General features: G+C 40.2%; 2 protein-coding genes across 2 annotated transcripts in view; both read left to right on the plus strand.

The window, feature by feature from the left end:
* Nucleotides 1-14687, plus strand: part of LOC126559629 (protein slit) — a 103131-nt gene that overhangs the window by 77714 nt on the left and 10730 nt on the right. Inside the window, 4 exon segments of the mRNA XM_050215799.1 lie at nucleotides 9008-9079; nucleotides 11757-11828; nucleotides 13622-13693; nucleotides 14446-14589. Of these exon segments, the coding sequence (XP_050071756.1) occupies nucleotides 9008-9079; nucleotides 11757-11828; nucleotides 13622-13693; nucleotides 14446-14589 (360 nt within the window).
* The window catches only part of LOC126557871 (ero1-like protein), a 427255-nt gene that overhangs the window by 77659 nt on the left and 334909 nt on the right, over nucleotides 1-14687 (plus strand). The window lies entirely within an intron of this gene.

Raw genomic sequence — 14687 nt, forward strand, 5'->3', positions numbered from 1 at the left:
TGGATCGACCAGTCGACCAGTCTGACCTGAACGACGATGACATAGGTCCCATAAATCACCGAATTTTCGTTGAAAGCCTCGACCACCACCAAACACACACAAATATTTAGGCCACGCTCTATGTGCACGACAGACTAACCAATAGTATGAAGGAAATTAAATTCATTTCTGAAAAATTTATTACTAAAGGCTGGACCGTTTCTACCTAACACCCTGTTCCGTCAAGACACATTTATTGAATGGACATTTTCAATTTTCGAACGTGATTTTTTTCCTAAATCTTTATACGCTTAAGCTCTTCTTCTCGCCAGCCATAAGCTTGATCGTGGATAGGTTTAGAATTAGCGAAGAGTGGTGATATTAAACAGTGACGGGATTAAAGCATCGAAAAGAGCATTCGGCTTATGCACAAAAATAACCGAAAATAGCCTTCGACAACTTAGCTTAAGGAAAATGGCAAACGAATGATGGTTCTGTGCAGCGTAATAAATCTTTCTTAGCTAGTTTAGGTTAGAAAAGTATTATCTTTTGAGGATTTTGTTTTGATTGACATAGCACCAAAGGACTTAATCAGGTTTTAAGCGAATTATTGTACGCATGTTTGTCCAAACCTCACGTGGTTTAAGTCTTTGACAGTTGAAAAATCAACTGTCAAACTGTTCTAGGGTTTTACAAATAATAAATTCATCTGAAATAAACATGTTATATTAGTTGGAGTTCAAGTTATCAGTGGGATTTTTTCATTTTCATTGCTACGACTCATCGCACCTTTCAATCCTTATCTTACTGTGTCCTTTTTAACACTTTTAAGCTTCGACAATAATTAATCAGTCAATTAACCGGATCCTTTTTTTTTCTTTTCTTTTCTCATTTTCCAGGTAAGCATCAGCATCCACGACCGTTCAATTAAATAGCTGGCGGCGAGCTAGAGCTACGGCACCGAAAAACTTGATAATTCTGTAACCGCTAAAGTGCAATTGCTTGCCCCTAATTGAGTTTATCACGACGGAAGAGCAAAACAGAGGTAGAAAGCCAAACAAAGGTAGAACGCAAAAGTCGCACCATCCGAAATGCAGCAACGTATTCGAAAATCCGTTGGCCGTAACGCGAAATGGACGAAAAAAAACCCCCCGGAAGATTTTATCGGAAAGCATAAATCAGATTAAGTATTTAACCTCTTTGCCTGAAGTTGAAAATCAATTTGGCTTGAAATTTACTCGTTCAACGCTTTTTACGAGCATGCCAAGCCCGCTCGGCACACTTTGCCCTGCATGATGGTCTGTCTTTTAGGGTGTAGCCCTTGTCGAAACTTTTTTGGATATATGGACTGCCAGCATACCTTGCGGATGGTCAACACGCTCCTGAATGCATCCTTCTTGCTCCTCGAACGGGAAACGGGATGAAGTCATAAAATGTGTGTTTTTGTGAGCGCTTATCAAAAGTTTTTTGTTTTGCTCCCAAGCCAAACGGAGCTTGCAGTAAGGGTCGATTAGCTACAGCGCGTTAATATGTCTCAGATTCTCCGATAGCTTCCGCCAGTTAAACTCTGAACCTCACGAAAATACTTTATAACATTGTCACATTTTAATAACCGGGTATATGAAGCATAACGGTGCGCGAGTAAATTTACAGCTGTTTATCTGCTTTGATGGCTTTAACTGCAGCTCGCCTCATCCAATCGGTCTCTTCCGAATGGCAAAGTGGCAAGGATAAAATTTACGACGCACCGCTCCATTATCCATTATGATAATCCCTCAGTAACCTCGGTGACTGTTTTTCTTAAGTGTTCGTAGGAACCGTCCTCTCTCTCTCTTGTCAGGAGTATTTTGAAATGTGGTCTTAAAACATCACGATTACTCAATCGGACTATAAGCTTTTTACTGTCATAACATAATAAAAATACAACAATCTGGACGGTTGAGAGTTCTCGCAGCAAGCAGCATTAAATATGCTCGTCGATGTTGGCTACCAATTTACTCAAATCGATAAAACAAACTGTATTAGTGATCTGACTTAATAAGATACGAAGATATGAAGGTAGCCAGATTCAGATAATACCGAGCTTTCTAATCTACGTTTGGCAACACGAAGCATTCGAGAAAAAACAACAATATTCAATATCAAAAACCTACGATCTTTTCATCGATCAGAGATATAATCCAAAATCCACGAGTCATGCTTCGGCTTTGGGTTTGGGTTTCGAATCGACATTGATTGGTTTAATGCAATGCCCCCCATTCCATTGAGATGAACAATGCGCTCTAGTCACGTCGTTGACTGTCAGCTTTAGGCTACGTCGTGTCTTTATTTGTCAAATCTGTCAAATTTGTAAAGCTTCCGTAAATCCATAGATCGAGTTTTTCCAGTTTTTTTTTATTTGACTACAACGCTCACATTCCTTTCCTTTTATGTTCACTTGAAGGAGATGTCGTTCATTTTCCCCTAAACCCTTGCAAGCTGAGCACGACACTAAAGAAAGAGTTGGAAGACTGATTTAACACATCTGTCGACATAACTCTGGTACCCCGAAGCTTATCGACCGAAATAATTAACCATCTTTAGAACCCGCGGTAGGTTGTATCTACTTCCAAACAGGCGGCATCGCATGTCATGTCGTGACTTGTTGCAAGGTTTTGGTTAGTCCAACTCTCATTTTCTAATGTGTTTTTCCTTAACTTCAGTGATGTATCTTTTCCATTGCCCGTAGACCTATTTAAGCATCCAAAAAATTATAATCCTTTTACTGACTGACAAAAGGGGTTTTACGACTGACTGATTCCATTGTTGAAAGATGGATGCATCGCCAGCTTAAGATTATCTATATCCATCATGGGTCTGGTTCTAGGGTGAACTTAACATGGATTTCACGTTTCACGTCACAATGCTACGAATATCGTCGTAAAGATATCGTGTTGTGTTGTTTTATATACTTGGTCGTGTTTATTTCTAATGAACCATTTGCGGAAACAGAAACGGTAGAGTTTTTTGTCGTTTGATTGCCCGACTCGCAACTGCTTTGGAATGATCTTAATTAACTCGACAAATAGGTCTAATTATCACGTTTCTTAGCAAACGAGAGAGCAGATAGTCTGTTCATGATTGCTGAATGCTGTTAAGTAGTAATGAGAACTTTTTCTTGTACTTATATTTCGTATGCATGTCATTAGCATTGAGCGGGATCGTTTATAACATAAATAAATCTGAGTCAAATTATTGGATAAACACGAGCAATATATCTTAACCTTGAAAAACAAGTGTGATATTTAAACTTTGACTTGTATTTTTGTTTTTGACTTGTATTTTTGTCGTGCTCGTGCGTTTAATCGTTCAATTATCTATTACTTTGTTTAGAATTCAATTTGTATCTAAATTGGTTCGAAGTAAATCAAAGTCTTACAAATCAACAACACTTTAACAAGGCAGTAATTGGCTCACAAAATCTCATCATCGCGTACGTAGAATCATTAACAATCAACCACAGGGCTGCGGTTTAATTGAATGCTCCAAATATTCTTCAACGTCGGCTAAATTAGTTATTTGATCCCGTAGCATTATTTTGCTGAAGAAAGCATACCGTATCACAATCTCGTCGGCACGGTACCCATTACATTGGTTTCCTGCTTTTTCGACCTAAGCCCTCGATTATCGTTTTTCCTCTGCAATCTCAGGCATGTTTCGGGCTAGCAGATTGCTGGCACCGCAAATTGGCAGTTCCCCGGCGATATACACACACCTACGGTTTGGATTTGTACGTGTCTTGTAATATCTGTAAACATACATAATTACATGCTCATCCACACCCATCACGTTCGTGTTTGAATCGTTTAGCAAAGCGAAGCCAAACCCACAGAGATACTGTATAAATTGCAATGGATTGCTATCATCCTTAACTTTGAGACTGCCTTTCATGCACACTCATTTCCACTTGAGAATGGAAATGAACGTGCCTCCAATTGCACGTTGTTTCAGCTCTTGCTTGCCAGAAGCCAGAAAAGCAGAATGTTGGTTTCTGGAGCACAAATCTGTCTTGTCCGTGTTAGGGACGGACCGTAGGATATGCGGTTAGAACGTTCATTGGAAGACGGTGTCCAAAGCTGCCGAAGACCAGCAACCTTGTGAAGACGTTTTCCCCATCGAAGAGAAGAAGTGGAGAATTATATCGAGAGTCCTTCAAGTGGTTGACCAATACTTCGTTCGTGGTATGCGAGGAATGAATTTGTCATTTTTTCTCATACAGATCCGATATTGAGTTCTTGTTTTCTCGCTCTTGATGCAACTTCGTAGTTAATGAAATGATTGTCTGTTTTCTGTTGCATTGTTATGAATCTACCATGCTGATGACAACTAAAGGCAAATACAAATTGAATCCTTGATGCGATGTGCTTGTGCTTGTAAATCTAATTAAATTTATTAAGCAACAAAGGACTGCTAAGGGTAAAACTAACACAAAGAAGCTATAAACATTAAACCGAGACTTTTTAAGGTTTTAGTTTCAAATCAGAGAAGAAGAAACCTGACCAGAACTTGACAGTTTTTCCGAAGAACAATAGCAAATCAAAAATGTATATAGTTTTATCTTGGTCATTCCCTGTCACGAATCCTTACGCATACAACAAACCCACAAATTATGATCCAAAGCTAAACATCATCCTGTTCAATTTCATCACAAAAAATATTTATACATTGGATGCCCAGCAGCCGGATCTCTAAAATTTCGTTAATAGAAGTGTGTTAATACGAGCAAAACACTGGGAGATCAAGATGTGGTGATTATAAATTCTAATCATGACATTGTATAGCATGCTCGCACGTCGTCAGGATCGATAGCACAGAAAATGTCAACCGCACTGTATCAATGGCGATGACGATGAAGCGACGATAGCGACCGGTCACATGAGACCTCTTACGTGCACTTTCCTGCACACAGCCCAGATATTGCTGCTACATGCATACACATTTGCACATAGGGATGAGACAAGCAAGCTCATCGCACCGGGTGGCCCCATTTCACCGAAACCCATTTATTACACGACATTAGCATCGACCAACACCCGTGTGCTGGTGGTTGTCACTAGGGATGCTCCACTGCATGTGCTGTCTACTCCCAGCCCGAGTGCATACATCGAACTGATGCCAACCACGAAGTGTCGGTGAAGCGCGTTATCAGCTCATCAAATTCCATTCTCAGGAAATTTATGAACCAATTCAAAACTAACTTCATTGTTATTTTGTAGCCGTAGCGTACGCGGTTTCGTCGAGGTGGAAAACAAAGCGGTGTGGAGATAGATGATTAGATGTTCATTGTCCCGCTTATGCTATCTAATATGAATCAAACATGCAAACCCACAACACCTGTCGCAATCAATTCCAAAAAGCAACGATGCGTCCATGCAGAAAAAATGCATTCCATCGATGTTTAAAGAGATGAGAATAATATGCTAATGTATATTCAATCCTGTGACGGCGTGGAATAATGTCAACAAAATTCACGACACCCTGCAGCGCAATACTTCTTGGGTGGGCTACGAAAAAAATAACTATGGAAATCTAAATTGAAAATCGAACAGTTTGACGAGGTGATATTTTATGCAAAAAAGGACAATTTCTGTCACACTTCCATGATTACTGAGAAGTTTATCTTGAAACATGTAATCCATATATGTGTGTTTGTTTGATTTTGAGGACTTTGATGGGAAAATAAAATAATATTCAAGCTTATAACATGTTACTTACATATAATAATTTATTTGTTAACTCACTTCGTTATAGTTTTTATCACTCTATATCAAGACAAGACTAAATGGTTTGTTGAATATTTTCGAATATTTATTCAGATTACCATTATACTTTAAGTATTTTAGTTGCTCAGTCTTTACTACCATAAACACCACTGGAAGTGATTTGCATCACTTCCAAAAATACTATTGCGATTGAAGCAAAATTCTACAGATAAAAACCCAAACCTTAAAGAAAAGCAAGGATCACAAGAGTTATTTGCCTATCTTGGTGTGTTCCGCCATGAAAGCCTTCAGCAAAAAAAAGCTACCAACGGTACAGGTTAATGATGGCCCAAGCACTTCAATCGGTTTTATAATTTTCGATCGAACATGAAAATCTGCTTACTCTCCCGTAATGTGCGTCGACCATTACCCCATACATGACATTCGCATTATCCCTTTTCTGGCCCCTGTTCATGTCCTTTTCACTTTTCCGAAAGGAAAATACAGTGACTGGGCCACCATTATCTCCACATCCTATGCCTCCTGGACATCTGCTCCAACACAGCTGGAGAGAATTCAATCAGATGGTTTTTTTTTATTTTATTGTACACCGAGTGCCATTTTTCTCACTTACATTGAGGTTACAGTGCGTACCGTGGATGGTGAATGATTTCACAAATCAAGTGTCTGTGCAGAAGGCAACTGGTACGGGTGAATCAAGTCAAACGTTTGTAGCATATACCACACAGAGGATATGAAAAAGCAAACTATCAACATCGTTCCGAGTGAGGAAACCTGCAACTGATTCTCCATCAGACGTGGTTTCACTTTGGTGAAATATTTTGATGCAGCTTCATCTGCATCCGTTCGTTCGTCTATTTCAGTGTGGCATGTTGGTGTTGATGTGTCTTCCTTTTGCATATGCCGTACATACACCATCTCCCAACAACAGCTACAGAGCATTCTAATGCAGTTTGATGTTAAAAAATATTTCACTGTGCATTGCCCGGAACGACCCCCCGAGTACAGTGATTTTGGGATGAGAGCAACATTTTATTTATTTTGTGCACCCACTCGTCATCCATTCATACCACACAAAAGCGTGTGCATTCACCGTACGCTGCTGTGTATCTCTCGCTGCACAATGCAGTAGCGACAGCATCAACAGCTGAAGAATTTCGGGTTTCTAAACGAAGATTCATTGCCGCGGGTCACATCTCACTTTGCAGTCCCGCAGATATGAATCGAGCGAATCCATCCGTCCATTTGGACCTTTCTTCCACTATCTGCCACGCACGAAGTTCCCTTTCATCTGCTTGCCATTGCTCTTTGCCAAGTGCAAACACTCGTAAATCCGTTGTGTAAACATCATCGCCCAGATGCAAACGGATGGATGTCTCCATCCGAAGGAAGCGAACAGAGTACATGTTTTTGAAAAGTGTGTGGAAACATAAATTCATAGTAAAATGTGTCATGAATATTAACAGCTGGCGAAAGATGTGTGCGACAAAGCGAACTTGAATTTCCGTTACAATTTTTTTTTTGCGAGAAATGCGCATTTATCTATTTTTGTGCGATCTACATGCGCCATGTGTCTTGAGGTTCCGTGCTTGTGTTACACAATATTTGCCTTGTAATGTTTTCAAAATGCGACCATTTATGGGACAGGCAGCTGCAGTACGTGTGTGAGTGTTAAACGACATACAAAACCACAATATGGAAGCGTTATGATGAAACACAAGGCCAGCAAAAGCCTCTCGGTATGTTTAGACATATTAAGATACAAATTTTAAATAACGCTTTTAAATGAATATCAACGGTTTCCACAAACGTCTTATCTAATATAAGAACAATGATAATAAAATTTACTGATAGGTCAATTATTAGTCTTGGCCTGTCGCAGCAGAGTCTGGAACCGCTCACGGTCCCGCGCCGTCGATCGCCAATCCGTTATCCCAGCCTTGATGGCGGATGATTCCACGCCATCCTCCCACCTCAATCTGGACCTACCACGCCTCCTCTGACCGTGTGGACGGCCTAAAAGGACTTTCTGAGCTCGGTTGTCCGGTGCCATGCGTGTAACATGGCCAGCCCATCGGAGACTCGTGAGCCTAATTCGCTGCACGTCATACAGTTCGTATAGCTCGTCGTTGTAGCAGCTCCTCCATTGTCCTTCCACACATCCGGGGCCAACGATCCTTCTGAGCATCTTCCTCTCAAACATAGCTAAGAGGACTTCGTCTGTTTTAGACAGGGTCCATGTCTCAGAGTATGCGAGTACTGGGACTATAAAGGTACGGTACAGTCCCAGCTTCGACCGTCGCGACAGGTTTTTTTAGAGTGAGATGTTTCCTCAGGCTGTAGAATGACCGACTGGCCGCCAGCATCCTAGCGCGCAACTCCGTCTCTATGCTGTTTTCGGAGGTGTCTTTTGACCCGACATAGATGAAGTTTTGGACGACCTCAAATTTGCGGTCACCTATCCGTACATCACCCCCACGTAGTTGGATTTCTTAGTAGGGCCGCTGTGGTGCTACCATCGATTTGGTCTGCAACCCGAGGTTTTCTGCCGCCTACTCGATACTTTGGTAGGCCTCTACTACCTGGGAGAGCCGCAGAACAATGATGTCTATTTCATCAGCTTATGCTAGGATCTGGGTTGACTTATAAAAAATGGTTCTCGAAGTCTCCACCTTCAAGTCACGGATGGCCCTCTCTAGCGCCAAGTTGAATAGGAGACCGGCGAGCCCATCTTCCTGACGCAGGCCTTTCATGATAGCAAAGGACCCTTAGAGTTTTCTATCCACCTTCACCTGGCATGTGACGTTGGTCATGGTCATTCTGATTGGTGGTCAACAAGCCTGATCAGTTTGACCGGGATTACAAAAGAGTTTATGGCTTCGTAGAGTTTTCCCCTGGCAATGCTATCATATGCGGCCTTGAAATCTATGATCTACGTTCATTCTCCGTTAAAAACTATCACCGGAACATAAGCCATTCGGCTTACCAGACTTGCTGATATCGCTTATTTGAATAGTCAGTCCTCACTACGGGAGAACGGTCCGAATGCGATTTGAGCTACGATCCTGTCGTGTGAAGATCAGCACCGTTGTTGCCTTACCACTGGACCGCCCCTCAAGGAAATCTAATTTGCTTGAATCATAATATCAAATCATTTCAGCTAATTTAATATCCACATTCTCTTAGCGCCAGTAGATCAAAGCACAAGCATCTTCAATTGCCGCTCCTTAATTAACGTGTCGTTCGTTGTTTCGTTCCTCTTTCAGAGATCTGCAAGGCAATAACATCAGTGTCATCTACGAGTCCGACTTACAAGGATTGGCGAAGCTGCGAATACTGTAAGTAAAGTTTTCTTTGCCCATTTGCTATCACTTTGCTTCTTGCTGCACACCCTTTTGAAGCGATATCGTTCCCGTATCAACACGCCATGAACGTAGTGAACTTGAACGAAAGTATTGAAGTAAAACGCTAAGATGTTTAAACGATAAAACAAGAGCAGTCGGTAACCCTGTCCCTCCTGCAGGCAGGGCGTCTTGCAGTAATTAAATGAAATCCGAAAATTCCCCTTCTGCAAAACTGTGCGAACTATCCGCAGCATGGTATGTGTTGTTATGTGCCCTTTAGACCACATCATTGATTCGAAGCGGTAAAGCATGGCCTCGCCGTCCCGGACGTCGTATGGAAAGTGTGCGAACGACTCTTTTTAAACTAATTACACCACAACCGTGAATAGGTACGGCGACAAGTGAAAACCACCGACAGAATGTACTGTGCAACGAATGCTCCCTCAGTTGCCACATCCGCTAGATGGGAGATGGTTTTAATAGTGTTACGCGAAGTGCTTCCCAAAATTACCCCCAGCCCTGGGAGGCGACTGGTAACGTCTAGCGTTTACGATCAACACAGACTTCCGGTGGAAGCGTGGAGGAAATTAAGTTACTCTAGATGAAGTTAAACTTGTCCATTGGACTGTGTTGTCGTAGAGATGTATCATCAGTGTTATGCTGTGTTGATGGACAAGCGATGACAAAATAAAAGCAGAAACTATTTTCGAACCAAAAAAAAAGACAACTTTAATATTTTACGTAAAACACAGTTTCTATTTCGATTTGTACCCAAAAATCGATACTTCCTGGATTGATATATGCATTCGTTACGATCGCACCGATAGTGTTGACATCATTAGCAACGTTTGTTAATCAACGCAAACCATGCAGGACAAGATGACGCACCGAAGACCATTTCATGAAAGCACAAACGAGGCGCCTTAGTCCAGACGTGCCGAAATGACACTGTTTAGTGTCACCATAAAAATGTATTCCCCCTACCATTCGCCCTGCAAGCTCCCCAAGATTTACGCTTATGAACTCGCACATGCAGTTCATGGAAGACATCGCCGCTTGGGTCCAGCAGCAACAGCCGCACCAGCAAACTCATTATTCAAATGAGCTATTCTCGCGAGAGGATAACGATTTACCGATTCAAATCCCAACATCTTTCCTGTACCCCTCGTCTGGGGTTGAAACCCATTTATTTATCATTTTAATCGATTCCCAATCACATTTCCTTAACTTTCATCGATTTAATCAGACTGACTGGTTGTGGTGGTGATGTATTTTACTGGTTCACTGTTCAGCAGGGACATCGAAGCTTTATTACCGCGGAGAGAACCATTCGGACAACGGCTAACGGCTACACATTTTGGAACGACAATGTTCCACTTTCACTGAACGCAGGGAATCGGATCTGAGCTTGGGCATTGTGTTTTGTGTTGCTCATTAATTAACATAAGTGGAATATGAGATATTTCTCATCGTGCCAGTCGGATTCCTTCACAACGAAATTTATATTTCTCTGTTTTAATATCCCGCTGCGAGGCTCATAAGTTTTAAGTAATTACTCCGATCACAAAAAAAATGTGACCGTTGGATTTAGGGGCCACCAAACTTTGGACATGCTTAAGAGTTGTACCCTGGTCGTCATTACTGGTTTACCTTTCGTAATGTAAATGACAAAAAAATTATTCATTTCGACGCAACGCAACGCTTCAACCAATTAAGGGTTCCAACCAGTGAAGTTAGCACGTGGCTCTGAACGTCACCGTTTTTTTTTTTTTTTTAATGAAAACGTGCTTGCGTATCTTCTTTTGCCGAATTTGAAATAATTTTATGCGCCAACTGCCAGCCAGGTATAGTGTTACATCGATGCGAAGCTTTTATTTAGTCACCGGAAATGGTGTGGTACCTTTCACACCGTCTAAAAGCCACAAAATGAAATTGGGATTAAAATTGACACAGTAAGCTAAACCGATAACTTCTGCCTGCCATCGTCCTATCGCCTGGAAGGCCTATTTGTACGCCAGCGTACACTGAATGGTGGTGGGAATGGATTCGGTTTCAATTAATTAATCATTCAAATGCAAAAACGATATTTTGAAAATCGCTTCCTGACACCGACATGTGGCTGAATGGTGTATGAATTGTTTAAAACTTTCTCTAGTTTGAAGTTTATCTTTTCTATTTCTTTTCCAATTTGGATCCATCATTATAACTACTATAGAATAAACTTTTTCATAAAATCTAATAAGCAGTATGTGGTATTTAGTAAGAAGCAGAGTGTTTAAACACGTAACACCCAAACGGAAATCTATAGCTGCCTGTACATATTTGATATTTGGTACTTTCCGAAAAACATATGCAAATTTGACAGTCAAATAAATATTTATAAGTACACGAATGCTTTTGATATTTTGCGCCGGAAAACTGTTACTCAGGGACAGGACAGTCAGCTTACCGTATTCATAACAGCTTAATTTACCGTCGACAAGGAAGAAGGTACTATGTGAAGCTATCGGTAGCATCAATGAATATTCATGGTATATGTACTGATTTACATAAAATCTTCCCACAATATGTGCAACTTGCTATCTTCATTTATCTCATAATTTAAGGAAATGTTTGTTAAATAGCAGCGAATCACACAATCTCATGTTTCGTATTGCAATTTTATTTACAGGCAACTGACGAACAACCACATACACAACATTGAGAAGGACGCCTTTCACGATCTGATATCGCTGGAAAGATTGTAAGTAACGAGTTATGATTTGGTTTGTAGCTAGTGTAAAACAAAAAATGTTCGCCCATTTATTTTTCTTTCCTTTCCTTCTAAGCTGAAGAGGCACCATGATTGCCCAAAATATTTCTGCAATAACTTACCACCTCTAGACACTAGATCCGGTTTGATACAGTCGGTTGAACATCTCACGTCATATACGTCCCATCTATTCCTTTTCCAAACTCCACCAAGACTGTGCACCGCCAACGGATTCGATTCACCTTATCTGACACACGACGTCATATCACCTGTCTGCCGCGGGAATATTATCTGTCGCAGTCAATCAGTCAACTTTATGCGATGGTTTTTGCACAATCTTGTGGTTTGGTTGTTTTCGAATCGTCACAATCCACCCTTACGGTGATGGAAATGTTGGGACGTTCAATGTGGATATTCCTTTTCAATACTTTACATATCTTGATTAGATGTGGATTTCAATCCACATAAGAAGTAGCAGTTCAAGAAGTAATGGCAAAAAAAAATCGTCCGCGAATGTTCAGTAAACGTCGGGACAGACTTATCATTTTTTGTAACAAATTTAAATCGCATCATCTCTTTTTAACGATGAGCAGTTTGACTGTGACTCTTTGGTCTATTTTATTTTGCCTATCCAAGATTATGGTCGCTTATAGTTTAGCATTAATTTATGCTCAATTCTTCGTTGCTCAATAGACATTATTTACAAGCGATTCACGTCAAAAGGCTTCGCAGCAACACATAACATCGGTAAAATTATTCCAGCCACCCTGCTTGATATGGATGTTTTTCAACCATAATTCTATCCGATCAAACGTGTTTTCGATACTGCTTTTGTAATGTTTATTGAGGAGACAGGTGTCATTAGATTTTCTAAATATATGGCACAATAATTTAGCATTATAATTAGCTACGGAAAATGGAACTGTTTGATCAAAATATAAAATTGATTGTGCAACAAAAGTAAAAATTTTAATTTAAAATAAAGTAAATAAATCATTGTTTAACATTAAATTAAAATACGAATTGCATTTTTTTTATTTGCATCGAAGTTTTTTTTGTTAAATATAATTAAAATCAAACAAATTAACACAGACAAGTCTTACGGAAGGCACAAATCATTTTCCTTTCGTTTTGCCCCCGGGACATTGGTCGTTTTGTTGTGCTCTTTATTCCCGTACGTCGTTGGTGGTCAACCCGAAGAGACATTCATTGACCACAAACGCTTTAAACAATACAATGTGGGTGTGCTGGAGCACAGAAGACGTTGAGTTTTCGCGATGGGAAATCGATTTCCGTTAATTATCCGTTGCTGCTCGTTATTCCCTGTCTTACGATCGCTTTGACATAATTGATCACGCCTCCTTCCTCGTTTCGGGTGAGCTGGAAATAGCACACATTGCTTGGTCAAGTAGATCCACAATCCCTTCTCGTCATCATCCACTCCATTGGTTCCGGTAAAAATAAGAAGGGTACGAATGAACGCAACCTCTGCCCGATCAGCATAGTCTTCAGGAACTGGCATCAGCAACAGTCAAAAAAGGGCGTACTCCTTGGAGCGACAATTCTTTAATTAAGTCTGGACGAGATCGAAATCGTGTGTGCACATGCTTTTCATGCAAGACCACCGCTTTTAGTCATGTCACCAAAGCTTAACGACGTCAGCTGCCCACACAAACACACTCGCTTGAACAAATTTCCTCCTTTCTTTCTTTTTCACGAGTTTCGCTTACTTTTTTTTATTGTTATAATTGTTATTATCTTATGTTTGTTTCTTTTATTTTCAGACGACTTAATAGCAATCGCTTAAAAACAATACCAGATAATTTTTTATCCAGTGCTGCTAATTTATTAAGATTGTAAGTAGTAGTTTGTAGACATTGATTTCCGTTCGTACATTATATGTTTTTTTTTTCGTTGTTGTGTTATGTGTTTTTGTGCTTGGTGTCGAAATTCTAACCATAACTCATTCCGGCAATATGCTACAATAATTAGAACGAAGGCCTTTTTTTATTTCCAAAGCAAATCGATTGTAATTTGTTGTGCTGTTTTCGTTTCCTTTTATGTGTTGCGCCGAAACATATGGTTTGTGATTTAGTTGCTTTTTGGCGTTCGTAAGTTTTACGCTTTTGGTGTTATTTGGTTTGCATGCATGGCCATTTATCATTTTGTTTAGTAAACATTATCTTCAGTTGTCCGTATTTCAGTCAACAACTTCACACTACTTGATATGGCGGAACCAATCATAATCATTGTTATACGTTAATCGTATGTTTTATGCTTTGAGAATAAGCGAATATTTCTTTCTTTTTAACCGCATGATGGCCGTTGTTACCGCTTATCTCATACCACCAAGGCCTTAAATAAATTAGATCGTCATTCTCATGCATTAGTGTCGTTTGATCGTAATTTTCATATTACAACAGAATAACCGATTTTAACAAATAATATGTTTTATGTTACATTCATGTACTGTCGGACATTTAGGCAACAAAAAAAAAACACATTACACAAAACAAAAATATAAATTGACTAGTCTTAGATTCAACTGTGGTAGTTCCATAACAATGCCAAACATATCATTATTCATATGAAACTATTTGCTTTACAGGGATCTGTCACACAATGCACTTACCGCCGTACCGAAGCGTGCATTCAAGGGAGCGTCAGCCCTGCGTAGTCTTCAGCTGGACAACAATCAAATCACCTGCCTGGATGAAGGTTCCGTAAAAGGGCTGACAGAGCTGGAAATACTGTACGTATCGCATGAGCCGACAATCCCACAGTCCCTCGAAAATGAAATTACTTCCGAGCATACCAAGAACCCGCCTAAACCTCTCCCTTTTTTGCATG

This window comes from Anopheles maculipalpis, chromosome 2RL (genome assembly GCF_943734695.1).
Source record: "Anopheles maculipalpis chromosome 2RL, idAnoMacuDA_375_x, whole genome shotgun sequence".
Lineage (NCBI taxonomy): Eukaryota > Metazoa > Arthropoda > Insecta > Diptera > Culicidae > Anopheles > Anopheles maculipalpis.